The following is a 24,220-nucleotide window of genomic DNA, read 5'->3' on the forward strand; positions in this document are numbered from 1 at the left end:
TTGTGAATGAAAATGTTTGGTTCCTGGAGCTCATCCTTTGTAAAAGAGGGAAAACTTAAAACGGTGTCCCGTAGCAAATTTTGCCAAACTTTGATCGGCCGATATTGTTGTGCTTTTGCAAGACGCATGTTCCAGGCGAAGCTAGTGCCAGCACCGAAGAAATCGAATCCCGTTCCAGATTTCCAGATCCACAAGCAACACAGGTCTTGCAAACACGTACGACAGAGATTTCAATACCTAGCCGCTACGACACAACACGATCTCGCCGGATCCGGCTACTTCTTGCCGGCGTTCTTGCCCGCGCCCTTGGCGTCACCGCCTCCCGCGGCCTGCGCCGCCTTCCTGGCCGCCTTCTCCTGCAGCGCCTTGGCGTCCCGCTCCCGCCGCTGCTCCGGCGTGAGCCCGTCGTCGCGCCCCTTGGCCACCGGCCGCCGCGCCTGCGCCCTCTGCCGGTCCCGCTCCCGCTGGTCGCCGCGTGCAGCCCCGCGCTCAGGTCAAGGACAACAGCAACATTATCCAAAACACACACCAATAGAGAAGAGAAAGGATAAAGAAAAAGAAAAAGATTCTACGAAGATCTACTGCTACTCCAAGCAAAGAACAGTGATCGTCCTCGCAAGAATGGATTGAACAACTGAACAAAATAATAAGATAAAATAAAGAGAGAGAGAGAAAGATTATGCGTGGTGAAGGATATGAGTCATTGTGCTGACTTCTTTAAGCTGTAGTGAGACAAGAGAGAGGAGGGAGGAAGCGTCTAGAAGCAGGGGAGATCGTGAGGTCGAGACGGGGCGGGCCGTGATGGGGGAGGGGTGGGGATTTATGCAGCGTGAGAGGGAACCGTCTTGTTTCCGGAAGCGTCTCCGGGTTCCGGAACCTTCCGCGCGGGGCAAAAAGGTAAAATTAGGAGTACACGCGACGCGCGCGCGCCGACCGGCCGATTCTCTGCTGCGTGCGCTCGACGCGACTGAGCTCGAGTTCAGGTGCGAGCGTGGAAATACAAGAAACCGGAATGTGATCCTTGCTGTCACGCAGCCATTTTCTATTGCTGGTGATAAGGTGAATCTTGGTCGAAATCTCTCCCCACCCAACAATGGTGCCCATGATCGGATGGTCCTTCTCATTCCATCTCAAAATTTGCATCCCACCACTAAAAGATAATTTGATAATCCACGTGTAAACTACGATAATGCATACTGCTGATGTTTTTCAGGGTATTTATTTGTCATCACGGAAACTATCTCTCCTATGCTATTACTGTGTTCATCACACGTGGGGCCCTTAGTCACTGGCATACGAGGGACTAAAGTTTTATAGTCAATGTTTCGAGTCCAATCCCTGATTTTCTCTTTTGTGTACATGTGCACCAGTAGAACGAAAGTTCCATTGTTCAAGCGTGGAACCTTTGATTTTGCCTACTTTCAAAATGAGGGTACGGTTCGTCGAAACTTATCTCTGTACACAGTACATACTACACACTGCTCACAAGAAAAAAAGAAGGGAGTAAAGGCATCCGTTTGCTCTATTTCCTTTAAGCAGGGTCCGCTGCCTTTAGGCCCCGTTTGAAGGGGCTCCCGCAGTGGCTCCGCCGGCAACTTGTGCAGGAGCCGCACCAAACGCCCGCAGCACTGAAGGGCTTCTGCACAGCGCGCTGGGAAAGCCGGAGCTGTTTTGCCTGGGGCTCAGGCGGAGCCAAAAAAGCAAGCTCCGCTGGCTCCAGCTCCGGCTCCACCTCGCGAGGAGCCCTTAGTTGTGCTTGTGCACAGGAAGCTCAATATGTTTCATTAATCCATAGGAAATGGTAGAGGTTAGAAAATCAGCACATTTCATTCCCCCCAAAATGCACTGAAAAAAGAATGTGCCAAAATGGTCGGTGGTGCATGGTTGGCCCGGCATCAGCCGTGACATTTTGCTTGACGGGCCTTGAATACGACGGACAGCCCAGTTGTGTCCCGCTACACCCCCAGGCGTACACCGTGTGTACGTACACGCCTCAGCCGGGTCAGCCTTCAGCCCTTCACGCCATGACAGGAAAAATGAAAAGAAGATTCCTGGGGAGCCTGGCGATGGCATCATACCGGCTTCAGACCTTCAGTGCTAGTTTTTTTAGATCGTCATGAAAGACTTTGACCGATAATTATCGAATTAATATAATATATATGGGATACAAACTCATATTCCTAAGTACTTTTTGAAAACAACTCTAACATAAACGTGGGGAAATGCCCAATTTGTACTATTGAACTATTAAAAAAATTTCGATTTTCAACTTTCAACTGCAAATCAGATAAAATAGTCTATCCAACTATCCAAACCAGACAAATATGACCCTTTAGGTGGTTTTAAAGGTGGTTTTATATTTAAAAAATAAAAAAATTGGTTAGATCTAAAAAAATCAAAACTAATTCATTTCAAATCAGAAAAATATGAAACTACTACCATTTTTTTTAAAAAATATAACCTATATGTTGGTGCTCTATTTGAATCTTATTTATTTAAAAATAATAGGCATAACTACAAGCAAACACATAATAGGAATATGGAAAAATTGAATCTGAATAACTGACGAGTAGAGTGCCAATAGATAGATTATATTTTTTTTAAAAATGTTGGCACCTATTTCGTATTTCTTTTCGATTTGTAATGAATTAATTATGAATTTTTTAATTTAAACTTGAATATTTTATTTTTTCACAAAATAAAAGATCACCTTTGAAACCACTCAAGTGGTAAAATTTGCTCGGTTTTAATAGTTGGATGGTCTTCTTTATCCGATTTTATCGTTGAAAGTTGAAAATTATATTTTTATAATAGTTTGAAGATGTAAACTAAACTTTTCTCTAAACTTTGAGTCACGAATACCACTTATTGATAGAGTGATGTTGGTCAAAGCCCAAAGGGTTGTCCCAACGAAATAAATTAGCCCCTATATTTTGAAAAGAAGAGAGTATTTATTTGGCCAAATTTTTTATCATTATGGGTGACAAACACATGCTCCTACCACAATAGGTTGAATGCAATCTATTCATGTAAGATCATGCGCATTATGATTTGAATTCAGGTGGGTCATGTCTCCGCTAGAGGTTATTGCATAATTATAGCCATACTTTTGTGCAGCCAAGGAGCTCCTTCAATTCCTCGGCAAGGGTTCGGCTTAATTAGAGTCCGGGGTTGGGTTTAGGCCTCCAGAGCAAGATTAGAGGAAAAGCCGTCGAGGGTCGGCAATCTTGGCCTGAGGCCTCGGCTACCCTAGCAATGGTGGCAGATGCGGGACAGGGTGGTGAGGAGGCTTTGAAGGCTCCCCGAGATGGCGGTGGATGATTGCCAATTGCTCGGATAGGGTAAGGTGGATATGAAAAATGAGCTATAACGACAGTGATATGAGGTGGTCGTTGGAGGTACCCGTGAAGAGGTACCACAATGAGAACGAGGGAATCAGGAAGGAATGAGAGAAGATATGGATGTTGGGAGGTAGGAGATCAAGATCAAAATAAAAGGCAGTGGGTGGGAATAACCCATCTCAGAATCCATTTTCTACTGTCGCGAAGCCTTCAGCAAATTGCTGTACAGAACAAGTTTACTGTCCAAGCTTTTATCAAAACTAGACTGAAACAAGTACAAGCTAGCCTCCCTTCATGCAATTCTGAGAGAGAGACATACATATACGAAGTAGACTTATTTATGTTCAATCGCATGGAAGGTTCAGATCTTATGAACAAGAATCTGAGCACCGTACTGGGGTCGGAGGTTGAGCATTAGCACTGGTGCATGAACATAGGATGGCGAGAGAACAAACGCAAACCGCTGAAGGATCATTGCAAGCGCCACCTTCGCCTCAACCATGGCAAGATTCTTACCAACGCAGATTGAAGGACCAAGACTGAAGGGGAAGTACGCGCCGAGGCGATATCTCCTATCGTCAAGCAAACCTTGATGGATTAAACTCGTCAGCATCGGTGCCCCAGACGTCGATGTCATGGTGAACGTCGATGATGGGGAACTCAAGCTGCGTGCCAGCAGGGATGTCAAGTTCACCCAGCTTGACATCCCTAGTGGCAGTCCTGTTGACAACCACCGCTGAGGGATACAGCCTGAGTGTTTCCTTCAGAACCATGTGAACCTGAAAGATCTCATGCCAACATTGCGAAAGCATTGTTACTAGCTCATTAGAATCAAGCCCAACATTGCGAAAGCATTGTTACTAGCTCATTAGAATCAAGCAAGCAAGGGGCAACAAAAAGGATATGAACAGAGATGTTAGTACAGTTTATAAGACTCACAATTTTGAGATTGCTCAGGTTTTCTGCGTTCGGCTGCTCAAGTTTCCCACACACCTGAAGAACTTCATCACGGGCCCTGTCTTGCCACTCTTGATTCTGTGCAAGAAGAAGCGTAGCCCAAGTCAACAACAGAGCTGTTGTTTCCTTCCCAGCAAAGTAGAGGGCCTTGCACTCATCAATTATCTCTTCAATTCCCATTCTGAGTTCGCTCTCTGTTTTGCTCGCTGATAGCATTAGCCCAAGCAAATTTTTTGCATCCTCGCACTTCCTTCCGTTGATCTCGATCAACTTGCGCAACGAACTGTGCAATTCCAAGTTCAGGCTCCACCGCCTCATGTTTTTCTTTGTTGGTACAAACCTATGTAAGGAAAATGGTCCTATTAGGCTATTATTATAATTTTGGTGATTCAGTGACAATATAGTTAATGGGGCTAATAAGTTTATGAGATTATATTTGTAGGATTTCTAGATTCTATAGATAAAGTCCAATTATATTCAAATTACATCCAAAACTCCAATTATATTCAAATTACATCCAAAACACTTAACATATAGGTGTCCAAATGACAGCCGAGGTGTTTTGGACAAGTACAGCGTGAAAGCAAGCGTCCTGGATGAACTGACGCAGTACTGGGCGATCCGGTGCAGCTGCCAAGAGGCTTCGGTGCAAACGTGCTTTGATTACTCAAAGAGCATGTCAAGCAGCAGAAGACCTCGGGGAAAAAAACTCTTCAGTTCCAGATGAATCGACGGGGCGTCGGATAAAGCGTTAGATGAAGCGTCGGTGCAACGACACAAGCAAAAGTGGCTTTGGCCAGAAAGGGACGTACGGCTATGTGGCAAGGGGTACCGGATGATCCGATACCCACCTAAATAGGCTTCGATTCATCCTACGGCTGCTGTACTTTGCCTAGCTGTTGGAATAATGACTCTTTGAAGTGCTGTTGGAATAATGACTCTTTAAAGTTGTTGGGCTATTTATACTCCATTCAATCGTCTGAGATTGTTGGAGTCTGGAAGAAGCCCATACATATTGAAGAAGATATCCAAACCACCATAGTGTTTAGTGATCATATTCAAAGATTTTATCATAAGCTTTGAGAGTGTTAGTACTACATTAGGCTTAGAGAGAGTGAGAGACAGGGTGATGTTGCCTTGTATTTGGTTCTAGAGTGAACCGTCGTTGTAATCTTGGTGCGCCGGCCCTTTGGAGTTTTGGTGGCTCGCCGGCAAGTCATCAACCCTCCGATTTGTTGTGGAGCAGTGATGACGGCTTCATGCGGGGATGAGAAGGTCCCTCCTTCGTGGGAAGATTCGTAGTGAAGATGATGTTAATATGATCGGGCAAGAGATGGTGAAGATTAACTTTATGGCGAAATCTTTATCTATTTGGCGTGAAGCTTAGTGGCGAGACCAAGATTTTAAACGGGAGAGAGTTGGTGAATCGGCCGGGAGCCTATGGTGGGCCGGGTGGGCCGCCCTAAGAATCGGCCCTAACTGCAGACTGACAGACTCACGTTGCGATTCGCGAGACTGCGAGCGATCAGCTCTAGGCTTTTTGGGGGTAGGGCCGCGCCGGAGTGGAGCAGGGCTAGCGACGGCGAGCTAGCTAGCTAGGGTGGGAGGCTGGAGCGTTGCTGTGACCAACGAGCTTCGACGACGCCGACATGGTGGATTAATTCTGGCGGGCGGCGACGGGCGCGAGCAGGCCGGTGCGATGCGCGGTGCCGCGGCGGCGTCCATGGTGGCTCGGCCGGCCGTCGGTGCACTCGCCACTGCAGTTGCGAGGGCTGCCAGCGGCTAGTGGGGACACCATTGGCACTTCAATTTGCATTTTAATTTGCAAGCATCAAGGAACCAATTAACAAGCTATAGCAAGCCAGGCAGTGGGCAAGGTAATTAGTGCGCACAATCGCACTTACATAACTATAATTTTTTTTAAAAAAACGAACCGACAGGAGAGTTGTCTGTTATATTAATTAGAAGGAGAAAAATCAAAGAAGCCTAGAGATACAAAACGATGCTGCCTACTCACGCAAGAAAAAGAGAAGATAAAACTTTACGCTCAACACTTAAACTTTGCTCACTAAACTAGCGTGCTTTGCTCCAGCAAGACTCCAAGTCGAAATTTCTTCTTTGATCTTTGTTGTGACCATGAAAGAAAGAAGGTGCCTCTGAGCCATCGAAAATCCGTGCATTACGCTCTTTCCAAATCTTCCAGCAGATAAGGATGATTAAGAGATCTAATCCCCTTTCACGAAACTCCCGTTGTCCTTGCTAGTGCCGTCCACCGGGCGTCAACTGACTCTGCCAGCTCCCATTTGGCACGAAGCAGTGGTGGTGTCACTAGCCAGCTACTAGCCAGCTACCTAGCTCCGTCCAAATAAGCCTCGTAAATCTACACTCAATTAAAGATGAGGTGGTTTCCGGTCTCAGGTGCTCTTCGGCACAGCGAGCACATCGGGTTGTGAGGCCAGCTTCTCGAGTGCATTCTGTCACCCGTCCAAAGTCCAATTTTGAATTGCTAGCCAGCTGAAAAATTTGCATTTCGGAGATGCTCAGGCTGTCCATATGATTTCACTGAAGTTTATGAAGTTTATACTACTGGCACCAAGAAATAAGTACCTTCTTATCGCTGAAGAAAAGGACGGAAGGCCCTTTGGTTACTGTTACTGATTTGCTAATACGCTGCAGAAATACTGTGTTGGCGCATGTCATGCAGTAGCAGCCGTCGCTGCACGCACTGCCTACGCTGTTGCACAACACTAGCTTGGTCGCACCTACTCTTTCCCCTTGCCACGTATACCTGTGGGGCTATGTTCCCGTGCCTCCAAAAAATGTATCTCCGTACGTATACCGTGGGGCCACGTTCTTGTGCCTAAAAAAAATTCATCTCCAAATTTAGGGCTAATGAAATTACAAGATGACAGGTATATTCATACGAACAGCTAACACTGCTAGAAACAGTCCGAATTCCTAACCTTCTTTAGTCCCAGGTGTGAAAATCGAAACTAGAAATCGGATCATTTATTCCGGCTGCGATACCCGGGATTAAAGGGCATGCGCTAAGAAAAAATTATTCCGCATCTAGAAAAAAATGCAATTCTGTATTTGAAAAAACTCCCACAAAAAGTACAATTCTAGAGGTTGAATCTCAACTACCTACCTAATTAAGTGGTCAGATTTAATTTAAATGCCAAAACTAATCGTATGTGATAAATAAATGAAGGTATGATATTAAAAAATAGAATTACATTTTTTATGGGATGGAGGGAGCACGTTCTCTGGTATTTTGATTACAAATAGCAAGTGATCCATAGGACTACAACATGTGAAGTGGGTATATTGCCTTAGCAGGTGTACCGGCTGGACGAAGCGCGCTGGCCCTCGTAGTTGTGCATGGTAGGCTGAGGTTGCCGAGTATTGGTTGGATTCGGTTAGCTTCCAAGTAATTTTGCATCTAGCTCTAGATTAGTAGGAAATAATAAGGGAATTGCAGGATTGTTTGCTTATTTGAATAGTATTAGTGTACGAGCTTCATTTGATTCAAATTTCATACGCAATTATGGATTTTAAGATGTTTGTAACACTTTATTAAACTATCGTAAATTTTTATTTTTTGCTATATTGGATCACCCTAGCTTCGAATCCTAGATTCGCCACTGTATGCTCGTACCTCTCTCGATTGCGATGTGATGTTTGAAAACTAAGCTTCAAAAAGGAAAGAGGCGACTAACATAAACTGTCCTCGTTGCAAGGGCAACAAGTTTCATCTGCTCTTCTTGCAACTGAAAAATCCGATTCCCCTCCTTATAGCTACTTCCAAATGCCACACGGGAAATGACATCTGCGCTCAAAGTGTGGAATCCTTCATAGACATCTACCTCAAACTCGGTGCGGCTTTCACATTGATCCTCCCATCTATCCAGCATGGACGAGGTGCTGGCTGCTATCTCTGGTATCCAAGCCTGCAAAAGGGTAAAGATTATTGCTGAGATAGTGAAATTACCAAGCAATGCTCATGTTTCAAGTTAAATTCAAGGATTGCACTGTCAGCTCGTCACCTTAACCCTCTCCATGTAGAACGCCGGCGCGATCACGCGGCGGTGGCGCGCCCACTTCTCCCCGGAGAGCCCTGGCAGCCCCTGGCCGAAGAGCTGCCGCGCTGGAGGCCGAGCGGGACCCACAGGTAGCAGTACAGCAGGCGGGTCAGGACCGCGCGCGCCACCGCGGCGAGCAGCAGGAAGAGGAGCGCAGACATGGCTCGCTCTACTGCTCTGCTTCTCGGCGGCACCTGGGTTTGGCTATTGGCTCCGACGGAGGAGACTCTTGGAGCACGAGCACGAGCACCGACCACGAGTCCACGAGGGCGGTTCTGTCTGCTCAGATGCAGCCTGCGCTGCGCGTCGTGCTACCTCGATCTCATTTTCAGGGTCATTTGATTCTGCTCATGTGTGTCTCCAACTCGTGATTGCCTTGCCTGGTTTAAAGCTGCATAAAAAACTGACGGTGCGAGATACGAATTAAGGAAGATATTCGTTCTCAAATTAACAATGTTAGGCACGTGAAAACCATTTCTTTACTGCACACGGGCCGACGATTTCAAATTATTTCTTGGTTCTCATCAATCACCCGATTTGACGTAACAGAAGTTCATTTCTACTATCATAATTATATTTGTAGTTCATTCAATTCCCAACGTATATGGCCGTGACATTAATATCTACCCATTGTTAAAGGCCTTTTTATCAGCACTCCAACTTCGGAAAAATAGCTTCACTCCATTAACTTTATATTTTCAGCTCCACTCCACGAACTTCAGGAAAAATAAGAAGTTGTTCTATTATTTTGCTGATTGGCTGACTCCAGCTCCAGAAAAAGAACGCTTTGGAAGGAATTGTCTTTTTTCAGCTTTCTTTTTTCTACGTACTCGCGCTACAGTATTTTTCGGTGTGCTACAGTACCGACCTGGGCTCGCTGCAGTGTTTTTTGCCAGTTTAGCCACCGTCTGGGTTGAACACTGAAACACCTGCTCCCACCCGTGGGGAGGAAATGTAAGACCGTCTTCATAGGATCATGTCTTGGGCTCAGCGGATTTGATGTCACCAGCTTACTCAATGAGTTGTTGATTATTTAAGAAAAAGTACCCATCTTCTGGAACATGTAATGGTTCCCATTAAATTATAGGTGACCGATTACAAATGAACTCTGACAGGAACACTCGAATACGAAAGAAATTGGAAAGGGAAGACCGGAGGAAACCTTTTTCTCTTTACCAAGACAAACCGGTGTTGTGTGCTTGTTGCATGACGTGATTGAAGCTTAAGGAACTAGGGGGATCCATATAGCCAGTGATGCCGCAATCCAGTATCCTCATGCCTCACGTATATCCTCCCCATCATTACTTGGTTACTTGTCATAGGCTCATGGGCGGCGGCCCACCAGGAGATCATCTCCATCGATAGCGGTGCGCTGTCCTGCCTCAAGCGCGGGCTGTCCACGGCCGGCACCAAGCACGAGGCCTCCTGGCTGGCCACAACCGCGCCCAGCCCCCTGGCTGGCCTCAAGGGTGCTAGGGTCGGCCGCGGTCGGCTGGATGAAGGGGGTTCGCCCCCTAGGCGAGAAGAAAAAATAAAAAGGATTTACAAGGAATTACTCCGTAATACCTAGATGAGAAGGGAGACCATCTTCAGTAGGACCCATTTTGCTTGAAGGCAGAGGCCGTTGGTGACGTCCACTACACGACGGTTGATTATCAGCAACTAATGGTCTGTCGCTATAATGGCTTTTAGCAACCTACCATCTGTCGCTAAAAGCCTTTAGCGACCCACCTGGACGGTCGCTGCAGCCGGGGTCGCTAAAAGTTTTAGCGACCCACCTCTGTATTAGCGACAGACTGTGAGTTGCTATTGAGAACTATATAGCGACCCACTGTGGGATTGTATAGAGTACATTAGCAACCAACTAAAGGTCAGTGATTCCTGACACCAGCATATAAGTAATAGTATTAATTATCGCTATTGACAATAATTATTAGTATTAATAGGAATTATTAGTATCAATGTTGACCATCACAAATACAATATCACTTGATTATATTGAGTACTAAATGGTCCATTCCATCACAAATTGTCATAAGTCATGAGCTAAACAATAACTAGATTAGCTTACAATATCAATCGTCATAAGCTGTGCATTAGCTAAACAGTAGCTAGATTTAGTTACAAAAGAGCTGTTTGCATTCTTGCAAATATATCATTGCATTCATCATGCACAGTATCATTCACAAAACAACTAGCTAGCTAGCAGCTTGCACATATATTTCTTGCCGCTCACAAAAAGAAGCTCCTGCCATGAGTTGCGAGCTTCCAGCTGAACCTGCCCTGTGATTGACTTGATCATGTCCCAACATGCCCTGTGAAGTAATTACAAGACTCCAAGTTACCACATGGCTAGAAAAATAACCAGAAATATATGCACTTTGTTACACTATCATCAATACTAAATATTATGCACTGTCAGGATAAATATTCTGCAAAATCACTTCAATCTAGGATAGAAAGAGCCCCAGAAAATAATATGCACTGGCAGTATTTGGCAGAAATGAGTCACAAGTTTGAAGAGGGAGGACAAGAAAATACTATACATTGGCAGTTTCCATATACTAGCTAATTAATCAACTTGGATTGTGAGAATGACTTATTCTTTGATCATATAACATGAAGAGTTAATAGCACCAGTTTTACAGAAATGAGGTCCACAAAACCAATGGAACCATATCTGACCACATGTTCAGCTACCATTTTTTGCAATGTACTTCCTAGTTACTACTAAATTACAGAAGGAAAAAAAATCTCAGATATTGTATCAGGTTTTAACCAAAACCAAATGATGACAATCACGAAAAAAATAACTCCAAGTATATGTGCTTTCTGTCCTCATTCTTGCCAAAAAAATAACGTGCAGATCACAATCACGAATGGGAGAAGCATGCACTACAACCAGAAAAAATAACAGCAAGTATATGTGCTCCCATTCATTCTTCTGTCCTCATTCTTGCCAAAAAAAATAACAACCCAATCTATCACCAACAGCAAGTATATGTGCTTTCTAATTATTTGTCAAACGTGTAGATCACAATCATGAAAGGGAGAAGCATGCACTACAACCAAAGACACCACCAGAAACACCACCAGCAAGTATATGTGCTTTCTACCTAATCTGAACTAGATCAACCTGCAGAAGAACAAGTATGCACTACAACTCTGTCCTTGATTCAACTCAAACTAAATGGCTGGAGTAAAAAATACCTGGAGTAGCTGGCTTTGATGCCTTCTTTGTTATCTTCAGCTGTCATAAGATAAAGTATAAAACGATGGTCAGCCATATGAAATTGAGGTTAATAAAATGGTTCAAGTTTAGCTAATTACTTTCTTGTATGGCCAGGCAATCGGCATCATGCTAGCATCAGCCAAAGTCTCCATACCATCATATGGACGAGGAAGAATTGTATCCCTTTTCAACACACAAGTCACAATGACCTCACAATATTGCCTACCAATGGGCTGACCTCCAAGTTTGATGCTTGGTTTAGTTCCAATAATTATTCCTTTAGCCACAGCTTGATCAGATCTCAACAAGGCATACAAAATGACTTCCTTTCCAACCTAATACAAATGAGTGAGAATGGAATTCAAAGTACTGCAGGGTAATAAAATGGCAAGTTGAAAATATAAGATAAAAGTATTACTAGAGCATCATGGTCAGAGCGGGGAGCATCAGCAGGCTGTGATGTTGCTGTCGCGATGTGTCCTGCAGGCCGTGATGTTGCTGTCGCGATGTGTCCTGCAGGCCGTGATGTTGCTGTCGCGATGTGTCCTGCAGGCCGTGATGTTGCTGTCGCAATGTGTCCTGCAGGCCGTGATGTTCCTGTTGCAATGTCACCTGCAGGTTGTGATGATTTTGCCCCTTGGATCTGATCCAAGAAATTCTGGTCATCCTCAGCATCCAAGTAGTCATCTCCAGAAGTACGGTCTTCCTCGCCTTGATTGTCCTCATCATCCTTTGTATTCTACATAGAAAGTCTCAATAATGGATGAGATAAATTACTAGATAAAAATTGATTTGTGCATAAATAAAGAAGTGTTATACCAGATTCTGTCGCATATTAGAACCATGTTGCGACCTAGGCTCTTCACTTGCACGGTCTTGTACTGCCCTTTGCTCAAGTTGGTCCTGCAGCTCACGCACCCGCTGTTCTAGAGCAGCTTTCTCACTTTCAGCCCTTTCACGGGCAAATATCTCCATTTGAAGTCTTGTTGGTGCATAACATTTCAGCCCCGGAGTGCCAACATCTTGAGGAGTTGGACCTAGACCCAAACCTCGGACATATCCTTTTGGCTCTTTCAACCCACAAATAACAGCAAATGCATCCCCTTGCTGAATTGTTCGCTCCGTTAACTCAGGATATATCTCAATTATGTCTTTAAGGGTTTTCTAGAAAAGTGTATCATCAGCTCATATGTCATATTATCACTAAATGCATATTATACAATCATTTATAAAAAAGGCCTTACAATTGTTACATCTGCTTGGGGTAAAGGAACTCCATTTTTCCTTGTATGAGTTTTGATAAATATTTCATCTCTTCGTGGAGAGCGTCCTAGTTGTACAGCCTGCAACAATTCCATGTTAAAATAAAGCTTTAAGTATTATCAGATTGAGTACACTCTAGCTATAATTATTATACTACAACAGATTGTTCCATGTTAAAATAAAGCTTGAAGTACTATCGGATTGAGTAAATGCTACAATAATTATATATTACAACAGATTGAGTGTTACCAGATCATGCTCTGAACATGCAAAGCTCACACTACCACATGTATGGGGCATCTCCACATTTTGTCGGTTTGCTTTACCAATTTTGGAGCGATCCTAACACACAAATAGAATATTATGCATTAATATAGAGATTTGCTTGCATATTTTACAAAAGAATACAACATATTATATGGTTCTTACCTCAAATTCAGAAGACATCCAATATGCATAAAGATATTTCCAATCCTCTGGATTGACCCTTTTGTCAGGACATTCTGGAATTTCTTCTATATTTATTTCTGGATTGAAGTACCGTTTCTTTAAATCTGACCTGAAATTTTTCCATTTTTTCCCTGCAGTACGCATAACCCAATTAAAGCCAGCACCGTCGATATCAAAATATTCCTTCACAGCATCCCACAACTTCATCTTATCAGCCTTTTTAACAAGCCTCCAATCAGACTGTCCAATTGAGATTTCCTTTCTAACTAGACACCCAATAGCTCTTGCAAATTTCTTAGAACTTTGACCAACAGGCTGACCATGTGCATTGAGTAATATTTTAATTTTAGGCTCATCTGGTTTCCTTGAGAAAACATTCTCCAGCTTAGTTATGCCTCTTCCAACCCTTTCCTTTTCAGTAGCATTGCTTTGCTCATCATTCTGAATATCTTCAACTATAGAATATAGCACCATAGTGAAAACACATATTAGTGAGCTGAGAATATCTCCAACTATAAAATGTAGTTTCATATCAATATATAGTATAATAATTCAGTACCATTGTCACTTAAAAAACCTCCAACTGGTTGCAAATCAGCAAGCACTGGATCATCTTCAGGCTGGGCAACCTTTTTTTGTGGTCTTGGGCGCAAGGTCCGAGGTGTTGTTGTTGGAATACTTGTGCCACGCTTTTCCTATTATAAAATGACATGTGCATGTGAAAGAAATACTACCACTATTATCCATGTTAAGTAGATTGTATAATAAATAAATTTACAACGCACCTTGCAAATTCTCTTAGCCCGATCTTGTTGTGCCATAGAGTTGACTAGTTCAGGGATGTTAAGCTCTGCCATCCTCCTCTTGTTTCTTTCAATGTTTTCTAGCTTTAGCTGCTCATACTCATTACTTGAGGCCGCTTTATCATTTCCTCTTGCGCTTGACATCTTGTTTCCTAAAAAAAGTTGACAATAAGCTCAGCTATATGTACTTAAATAGTAATAGAAACATAAGGGAATGCAGCTTCTACAGTTCAAGGAACCAGCAAGAGAAGGGGCATTAACAAACTTACTTTCTAGATTTTTTCCCTTGTTTTATTCCAGACACGATAATACCATCTATGTCTGTTCTAGCACAAGGAACACATCGAGGAAACTCATTTACAGCAACATCACAATTTACATCAGGCACTGTCGCAACTATGTCATTACCATCATCAAGGATGTCATTATCAGCATCACCACTTCCATACAAATCTCTAGATTTTGGTTGAATAACACAAACCCATTCATCATCAATTGGATCAGCAACATAGTAAACTTGAGTAGCTTGTGATGCTAAGATGAAGGGCTCATCCGATATCTTATCACCAGTATAGAATAAATGCTTGAAATTAACACTAGTAATCCCGAATTCATCTGTTTTGACCCACTTATTGTCTACACGGTTATCAACCCAATCACACTTGAAAAGCACAATATTTCCTTTGTGATGATAGTTTAGTTCAAGAATTTCTTTTATGATGCCATAATAGATGTGTTTCCCTAATATTTGATTGTCATTATTGCCTCTTTCAAAGCATGTTGACTCCGCAACTAGAGCTATACCGCTACTTTGAACTGGCCTATTCTCATCATGGGACTGCGTATGGAAGCTAAAACCATTTATTGTGTAGCTGTTATATTGTTGTGCAATCATCAATGGCCCCTTAGCTAAAATTTGGATCTCTTCCGAGGCAGCCTCGCCCATTTCCTCAACCTGTGGTTATTAATACTAATGTTAAAGGACAAGAAAATTTGATATCATGATCTACATTACACCTATGTTTGACACTTACATGCAACCTAAACCAATCATGGAAGGTTTCATGATGAAGCCGTTTGATCTCACGTTTATTTCGAACACCCTTTGAGGACAGATAAGTAGCATGCTTGCTGAAAATGCAAGAAAAAAAATTATAAGCATAAAAGACAAATCAGCAAACAACACAACATGAGTTCAAATTCTTACTTTAAGTATGGTTCTATATCAGCATAGTTGAAAAGCACATATCTATGTGCTTGAAGCCATGTCTTGTGATCCAAATTCACAAAACACTTTCCAGCCAGTCCTTGACCCATTTTATAAAAGAATGGAGTTGTCTTGGAAATTTCTGTGGACAGCACACCATGATTTCTAATTCTGTTGCTAAAGCCACTCTCATCTTGTAAATACCGAGAGCAAAATGTAAGAGCATCTTCGAACATAGCACCCTCCATGATTGATCCCTCCGGGTGACTTTTTGTGCGAACATAGCCCTTGCATTTCTTAAGAAACCTTTCTACAGGCCACATGCTGCGAAAATGAATTGGACCAGCCATTCTTGCTTGGGCAGCCAGATGTACCATCAAATGTACATTGATAGTAAAAAAAGATGGAGGGAATATAGTCTCTAGAAGGCTCAAGATCTCAGCTATTTCAGACTCTAACCTTTGCATGTCATTTATTCGAATTACAGGGGAGTACAATTTCCTGAAGAAGTTACTTAAACGAATCAAAACAGCACTAACATCTTTAGGGAGTACTCTCCTCACAGCAAGTGGTAACAAGTCTTGTAGAAGAATGTGGCTACCATGACTATTAAGACCAATTATCTTTTTTTCATTAACAAGAACATTATGCCGTATATCAGCTGCATAGCCATGAGGAAATTTGACCCCTTTTAACACTTTACAAAATATTTTCTTCTCAGCAGGGCTCATTGAGTAAGGTGCAGGAGGTAAATAAAACTGGTTATCTTCTAGTTCAACTGGGTGAAGATCCCTTCTAATATCTAAAGCTTGAAGATCCAAACGAGCATTCAAATTATCCTTAGATTTTCCAGCTATGTCCAGTAACGTATTAATTATGTTGTCACACACATTTTTCTCTATATGCATAGCATCAAAATTATATCGAAGCATCAAGTCCTTCCAATATGGAAGGATGAACCAAATAGGTCTCCTTTTCAAAAAGACTAATGCTTCCCCTTCCTTACGTCTTTGATTCTTTGCTGGCTTACGGGATGGGTCCTTGCCATAAACCGTTTTCAGATTTTTCGTGTATTCCAAAATTTCCTCTCCCGAAAGCGGAGCAGGTGCTGGCCTGACCTCAATGCCACCATCAAATAAATCCACATCAAACCTATATGGGTGGTCCGGGTGCAAAAACCTACGGTGTGCCATGTAACAGGACTTGCCACCATTTCCAAGTCGAACAGAACATACTAAAGAGTGACAATCTGGACATGCTGCTTCACCGGATACAACAAAACCAGAGACGCTTCCAAGACCAGGTAAATCAGTGATAGTCCAAAGAATTGCAGCACGTAATTGAAAATATTCACCCTTCGAAGCATCATAAGTTCTAACTCCGTTAACAAACATATCTAGCAGATCATCAACAAGTGGTTCAAAATAAACATCCATATCACTAGCAGCAGAAGACCGACCAGGAATCAACACAGACAAGATGAAATTTGAATCCTTCATGCACATTGAAGGTGGAAAATTCAATGGAATCAAAATACCAGGCCAAATACTGTAATTAACATTCATAGTCCTATGTGGGTTGAAACCATCAGTAGCAAATGCTAGGCGGATATTACGACTATCAGCAGCAAATTCTGGATGCTTTTTATCAAAATCCTGCCACAAAGGTGAATCGGCAGGATGCCTAAGTAAACCATCTTTCATTCGACTTTCGTCATGCCACCTTGTGAGACTTGAGGTTCTAGAGGACACAAACAATCGCTGAAGTCTTTTTTTGATGGGGAAATAACGAACAACTTTCCTAGGAACCTTGTACTCACGTTTCCCATCTAGGCTTCTCTTTTCTGATTTCCAACGAGATAACTTACATTTTGGACAAGAATTAAAGTTTTCATGCTCTTTCCAAAAGAGAATACAATTATTTTCACATGCATGGATACTAGTATACCCAACTCCAACAGATTTTACCAATTTCTTAGCTTCATGGTAGTTCTTGGGAAGTGCTGAACTTTTAGGTAGTGCATCAGCAAGAAGATCTAGCAGCAAATCAAAACTCCTATCGGTCCAACCCCCAATAAGTTTGATGTGAAGCAATCGAATCAGAAAACGTAACTTGGAGTAATTGTTGCAACCAGGGTACAATTCCTGACTATTATCCGCTAATAGCTTTTGAATACCAGCAAGATCATTAATAGGCAGCTCACAAGACCCATCATCTAGCAAATCCCCTTTATCATCTAAACCACAAGCTAAGTCCCTGATCAACTCAGATATATCATCATCATCGCTAGGCTGTTCAAAAAACTCAGGACGATCATTGTTACCATGGTTCATAGAAGAACTAGCTTCACCATGTAAAGTCCATGTTTTATACCCTTTTAGAAATCCATCACATATCAAATGCTCTCGCACTTCACTACCTTCTCTCCAAAATGTGTTAACACACTTTCTGCAAGGACACAATATTTTTCCCCCTTTCGCTGAATTTTGAAAGGCAAAAGCTAGAAAACTGTTCACCCCTTGTTTATAAGTCTTTGTCTCCCTATGGATAATCTTTATGTTAATTATAAGCTAAAAAACTATTAATTATTCTGAAAAAATGTAGTAATACCTAGACGCATTGTCGATCCACGACTTATCCATACACCTTATATGGGATATGAAATACCATCCAACATAAACATATAAGAAAACATACTTTAATCAGATTCATGCACATACAGAGAAATTCATAGATCCATACACATACAAAGAAATTCACACACAGAAAATTACTAATAAAAACTAAAATATATGAGACAGAAATTTGATGAAATTACCTTCTATGAGAGCTAACGATGCTCAACAATGACAGCTCTGGCAAAGGCACCACTAGCAGCTCGAGCTAACGATGCTCAACAATGACAGCTCTGGTGAAGGCACCAATAGCAGCTCCTAGCAGAACAGCTTCTCTGAACCAAGCTATAACTGCCACTGCAAAGAAAAACAAATGGAGTGCAAAGAAATTCACACGTAATGAAGTAGTAAGAGAAAGGAGTAAGCAAAACCAGCACCTAGGAGAGGACCTAAAAGAATAAGAAAGGAATAAGCAAACCAACACCTAGGAGAGGACCTAACAGAATAAAGGCTGGGAGCAGGGCTGGGCCGGCAAAATCGGAGGCCCTGTGCGAACTTCAAAACAGGGCCTTTTTTCTTAAGAAATAGGATCATAATTTGTAACATCATATATTATAATAAAATATATAAATAAACATACCTATTGAATTTCGAATTACAAAAAAATTATTTGAACAACATCATTCTTTTAGTGTTTCTTGAAATAGCTCTTTTTTAATTCCGGATGACACTTGTGACTCTTTTATAATAAACCTATCCATAGCTTCTTTTTGATATTGAATCTAATTCTCAATTCTTTGTTTTTTCTTACGCTTTTGGTAACCTGAACCATATTTTTTAGATGGATTCGTGGAAGACATTTGCACAAGCACATACATATATAAAAGAAATCAATCAATTCAATGTTGATGACTAGAAAAGTAGTACTAGCAGCTGGAACTAAAAAAGTGTTAAATACATGCACGTAAATTAGTCAAAGTACCTTCAGGCTTCGGTAGCACAGCAGCTTTTGTGAGGGACACCCGTTGAGGTGCTATCACCAAGCCTAACGCAGCACCAGCAGACAACACAGCACTCAGCAGGATGCGACGGGAATGGCACTGGGACAAGCACGGCAACGCTGGGAGGGAGCAGCGAGGCTGGGAAGGAACGGCGAGGCTGGCAGGATGCGGCACTGGGAGTGGACGGCGGGGGCAGGGGCGGCGCTGGGAGCGAAGGCTTCGGCGCTGCTCCCAGCCTCCCAGCGCAGGCGGCCTTCAGCAGGCGGGCTCAGGGAGGGGCCGTGGCTCCCAGCGCAGGCAGGCCTCAGAGGGAGAGGGCCGGCGCTGGAGCAGCCCAGGGGCGGCGTCGCCACCAAATGGTGAGGATGGGAGCGCTGCAGCTGGTTGGTGTCGGGCCTGCAGGGAGTGGCGGCTCTTGGTTGAAGAAAGAAGAAAGCAGGTTAGGGTAGAATAGAAGAGATTGTTCGCGGGAGGAAAAAAAAGACCGCGAAAGAGTAAAATTTTTCCCGCTTTCCGCTTCAGTCTCCCGGGAACGTGGGTTTTCACAGCAATTGGTTTAGCGACGAACCATTGGTTGCTATAAGATGGTTTTACTGACCCATCGTGCGTCGTTGTACTGTAAATGTTTTAGTGACCCACAGTCGGTTATCACAACAAGATATAGCGACCTACTATTGGTCTATAAGTTTTAACGACAGACTATTTGTCGCTAAGATTGGTCGCTAAAAATTGACTGTGGTGTAGTGGTCTCCCTGGAGGATCGGGCGCTAGGGTTCACAGGATAGGGGTGGCGGCGGGTGCCGACGAAGAAGAAAGGGGGTGCAGGGAGAAGAACGGATGGGTTTTTTTTCAGGAAGAGGTACCTTGTGTAACTAGTGGCAATGGTGGGTAATTTTATCCTAACTCCATGAGAATATCTATAACTAGTATTTTTGGAGCACCCCTTGAGGAGCTCCATGAAAAATATGGAGTTGGCCCCCAACTCCAAATTTTTTCTGGAGTTTCCAGATCCGAAGTTTCTGAAACTAGACGTGTTTGGGAGTTTGTGGATCGGAGTTAGAAAATTGGAGTGGAGCTCTTCCAAACATGCCCTTAAAGTTATTGGATTTCCAATTTCCAAATCGGGCTTGCATCACCTGCCAGTTGAACAAAGTTGAGAAGCAGACTTTCACGGATGAAAAGGAAACCAGCTGAGCGTAGTAGCTTAGCTTACCATAAGGTGCAGGTGTTTCGTACACCGGCCAGCGATTATGCGTCGCGCTTCTCCGTAGCTCGACGGTTAACACTCAAATACAAATGATTTATACTGGTTCAGGCGAATACCCTACATTGTCCGGTTCATGCTCGAGTTTGTTTTCCTTGCTTTTGAATGCTAGGGTGCTTACAACGGGATGCTTGAAAGCAGGAGTGTGTAGATGTGAGAGTGTGGGTCGAGAGAGAGTTCAGAGAAAGCCCAGCTCCCCTTACATAGACTTGGGGGGTAGCTAGAATGAGAAAGTAGGGGTCCTATAGCCCGTGGTGGTTGGCTACCTGTGGGTGTGGTCGGGGGCTTCACACGTGTTCGGGTCAGGGGTCCTTTGGTATGGTCCTGTGGCATGTCGTGTCATGACGCTCCGCATTGTGCATCAGGTCAGCCATAGTGCAGGTACGGCCTTGGTCATGTGTGCCAACTCCACAGTAGTTACTGTGGTATGGATCATCTTAGTTGGTGGTGGCGTGCTCTACAGTCTTCGTGGATCGGCTGGGTCAACGCTCCTAACCACCAATCATATGGTCGGGGGCCTATCCCCGTGCTGATAGCCCGAGTGGTAGGCTAGGGTGGTGCGGCGCGTGCCTTAGCCCCATGTCCATCCAGGGACGGCGGCCTCGTACAACCTCGTCATGGGGACGAGACGTGAGCATGTAGCATGGGTGCTCAGGTCCAACTCCCGCAAAATGAATCCATTAAGTTTAAGTAGTCCATAATTTGGCATTGTTGTGCTACAGTAAATATGTGCTAATGATAGATTAAGTAAGCATAATAGATTTCATATCATGAATTAGTCTCAATTTATACAATTAGTTTTATAATTAGTCTATATTTAATACTCCTAATTGGTCTCCAAACATCCAATGTGATGGAACTAAATTTTAGTCACCGGGCTCCCAAACATAATCTATCATCGTTGTCCCTCGTAGGTGGCCGCCGTCCACTCGCAGCAGCCGCTGGTCATACACCGCCATGCCACCCGCCCGGAACGAGATCCTCTAACATATTTGAAATCATGTCCGAGGGGCGTTCAACGCGCATCGTCGTTCTTTTGGCATCCAACGGTGGCATCAGTGAAAGGAGTAGAATTCACCGTTCGGCCCTAAAAAACATGATGTCAAGACTACTCAGTTCAGCCCATTTGCAAACCTCTCGCCTCATCGCCATGGCCGCCGCCTGCTGGCCGCGCCGCATGTGGAGCAGGTCCCCAAGGAAGACCCCTCCGCCGCCGCTCTCCTCCTCCTTGCTCCTCATCCATGTGTCCTCCCCAAGTAGCAGGCCCCAGGCCTCGCTACGAAGGTCGAGGGCGATAACAACGGCTTTAGTAGCTCCTGGTTCAAGGCCATCAGCCGGCGGCAGCAACTGATGCCAAGTCCGCTCCAAACCAGAAGTGTCAGCATCCAAACAAAGACTTTCAGAGAAAGAGGACATTTCTTCAATTCTTTTATTTCATCGGTAATACAGAATGTTAATTGATAACAAATCAATTTGAGAACAGATCATTGATATTGCCAGTTTGCCAATAGAGTTTGACAGTCTGATAACATCTAACGGTGGTGCAGAAACAAGTTACAATCCCAATTCACATCACTCTTGGTCTTAGTTCACATCAATTACAATCTTAAATTTGGCATTTGGCATGTCTTTTTTGCCCCTTCTGGCTGCCTGCAGAGCTGTCTCTGCACAACTGAGATGGAGAACACCATTACGGCATTACGCCAAGGCAAGGCAAGCAGCACAACGGCTATCCAAGAAGACTCGATGGCGCTAGCTTCATGGCCTCGACGTTTCGGCGGCCGCGCGGCCTTGCTGGCTCCACGGCATCATGGCTTGGCAGTGCTCGCTCCTCGGCCTCCATAGCTTGGCGGCATCCCCCTCGATGGGGGAGAGAGCGAGGCAAGAATGATGGGCCGCAAGCCCGCAACATTAGGCCTTACTTGTTCGATATTGTCGAAGGGGATAAACGGTGGGGCACTCAAGCTTGCCGTCGGATGCACCAGGAATGGTCGATGCGCGTTTGACGTCCCTCGGATGTAGTTCCAATAATGTTAGAGGATCCGGACCCCAACACCCCCCCACCCCCCATGGTGATCGAGGCCATCAGTCGGGCCACTCACCCTGCGCCGCCAGTTCGGCCGCTCGAGTTGCTGACCCCGCGGGCGCCTGTGGCTGTGGCCCCAACCGATTGCTTGTGATCCATTCTGCGCTTATCTCCGCAAACCACGCCTCACTTGTTGCAACCTCCGCTACAAATCGTGCCCTTTTCTTAATCGAAGTGTCATATTTCTCAGATCGTGGACAGACAGGGGCGCGGCGGCATAGACAATAAGACCCTCGTTGCCGGAGTGGGGGAGAGAGGAAACACATAGCCACGTAGGAGTGTGGCGATGGGAGGCTGTCATTGTGGTTCCAAGCCCGCCTTTGCGCCAACCATCATCATTGCCAATTCTATCCGCGGAGGAGCTCCTCTTCCTATGCCCAATATCTACTGGTGTATTTGTGGTGGATTTGAGATTTCAAACCAAACCCACAACAGAGCAGCCATGGCCCCCAACCCCTCCCATCGCCCTCCGCCGGCCCGCCGCCGCACCTAGCCGGCGGAGCCCTAGCCACCACCCACGGCCAAACCACCACCCACTGCCAAGCTCCTCCTCCGCCGTGCACTAGCCCAGCAAACACCCACCCAGTTCCACCCCCAAGAGTCCCCGCAGCACCTCTCTGCCTGGGAGAAGTTCTTCTGTGACTCCCCACCGCCGCCGCCCCGCCATGGATGCTCTGTCCCTAATGAGGTGGATTGGGTCCCAACCACGCCAGATTTGGTGTCTGCCATGATAGATCTGGCCCCCTCCTACACAGACATCGTCAAACGTGGCGGATCTGCCGCCGGATTCGCCACAGCAACCTTTACTCCATCCAACTACTCAACAGCGCGTTAGTCCCCACCGGCGCGCCCCTCCACGCGGCAGCCGCAGCCATAGAAGGCATTTACCCCTCCGCGTCGCCCCCTGCAGTGGAGACACATTTACTCCAGCCTCGACGCATGAACGGAGCCTGCTGACCTTGGCAACGGCTGGATGCCTGCTATGGTGCGGCGAAAGCGTCCTCCGTTGTTGCTATTTTATCGCCACGCCCATCGAGGGATACCCCCGAGGCGGTGAGTTTGTAGGTAAGGTGTCGCCGAGATCAGGAATTTAAAAATGCAAGGAACACAAGGTTTAGGTAGGTTTGGGCCCCTGAGAGTGTAATACCCTACGTCCTGTGTGATTTGTATTGCCTTTGATTGTGATTGTCCCCGAGGGGATCTCTATCCGCCCTTATATAGTCTGGGGGGACAGGTTTACATGGAAGTCCTAGTCGGGTACAGTCCATGAGTCCTACCCGAGTACTTCTTGGGTAGTTTCCTACCGTGTCTGACTAGTTTCACTACAGTATGAGTAGTCCTACTGCACTACGAGTAGTTACAACAGATGTAGGGTGTGGGCTATGTCACATCCCTTATCCTAGGAGAAGTACGCCACGTGGACAGTCCCGTGTGCTCGGGTCTGACATCCTCGCGGCGAGACTGCCAGCCTGCATCGACGCGATGGCCGACATGACCGCCACTCAAGCAGTCACGGTGATGCACGCCACCCTTTAAGGGGCTCAACCACCAGGGCTCTCGATGCCTTCAACCGCGTCACGGACCGCCGCTGCTTTAGGTGTTTGGCTAAAGGCCACCTCGCGGCTGCCTGCCGGGACCCCATCAGATGTTTTCATTGCCGTCGATCAGGGCATCGGGAGTGTGAGTGTCGCCACCAAAAGCACCACCCCTCCTACTGCCGTGGGCCGCCGCCTCTACGCACTCCACCACTCCCCCCGGGGACACCGCCACCACCGCCGCCGCCGCCTCCCCCCCTGCGCCCAGGAGTGGTGCCCATAGCGGTTGGGGATCCGCACACGCGCAATGATGAGGAGGCAGTGTTCGTCCCCAGCTCTTTTGATCTGGGCGGGATGTCCGTGACTGGGAAGCTTGCACTCTGG

The 24,220-nt window shown here is 45.0% G+C and overlaps 1 protein-coding gene, 1 long non-coding RNA gene and 1 pseudogene across 2 annotated transcripts; 1 reads left to right on the forward strand and 2 right to left on the reverse strand.

Annotated features, from left to right (window-relative positions):
• Positions 1-81: 81 nt before the first annotated feature.
• LOC112884670 (small EDRK-rich factor 2-like) lies at positions 82-840 on the reverse strand. The gene is made up of 2 exons (XM_025950147.1): positions 698-840; positions 82-475 (listed from the first exon to the last, which is right to left on the reverse strand). Exons 1-2 carry the CDS (start codon positions 702-704, stop codon positions 276-278), a joined length of 207 nt encoding a protein of 68 aa, XP_025805932.1. The 5' UTR covers positions 705-840; the 3' UTR covers positions 82-275.
• A 2,862-nt stretch (positions 841-3,702) lies between these two features.
• On the reverse strand, positions 3,703-9,431 carry LOC112885317 (annotated as a pseudogene).
• Positions 9,432-10,669: 1,238 nt separating this feature from the next.
• Positions 10,670-12,047, forward strand: LOC112887232. Its single transcript, XR_003227534.1, has 3 exons — positions 10,670-11,300; positions 11,414-11,530; positions 11,727-12,047. It is a non-coding gene; the product is annotated as an uncharacterized LOC112887232 (long non-coding RNA).
• Positions 12,048-24,220: the final 12,173 nt, after the last annotated feature.

The sequence above is a fragment of the Panicum hallii genome, chromosome 3, assembly GCF_002211085.1.
Source record: "Panicum hallii strain FIL2 chromosome 3, PHallii_v3.1, whole genome shotgun sequence".
Classification (NCBI taxonomy): Eukaryota; Viridiplantae; Streptophyta; class Magnoliopsida; order Poales; family Poaceae; genus Panicum; species Panicum hallii.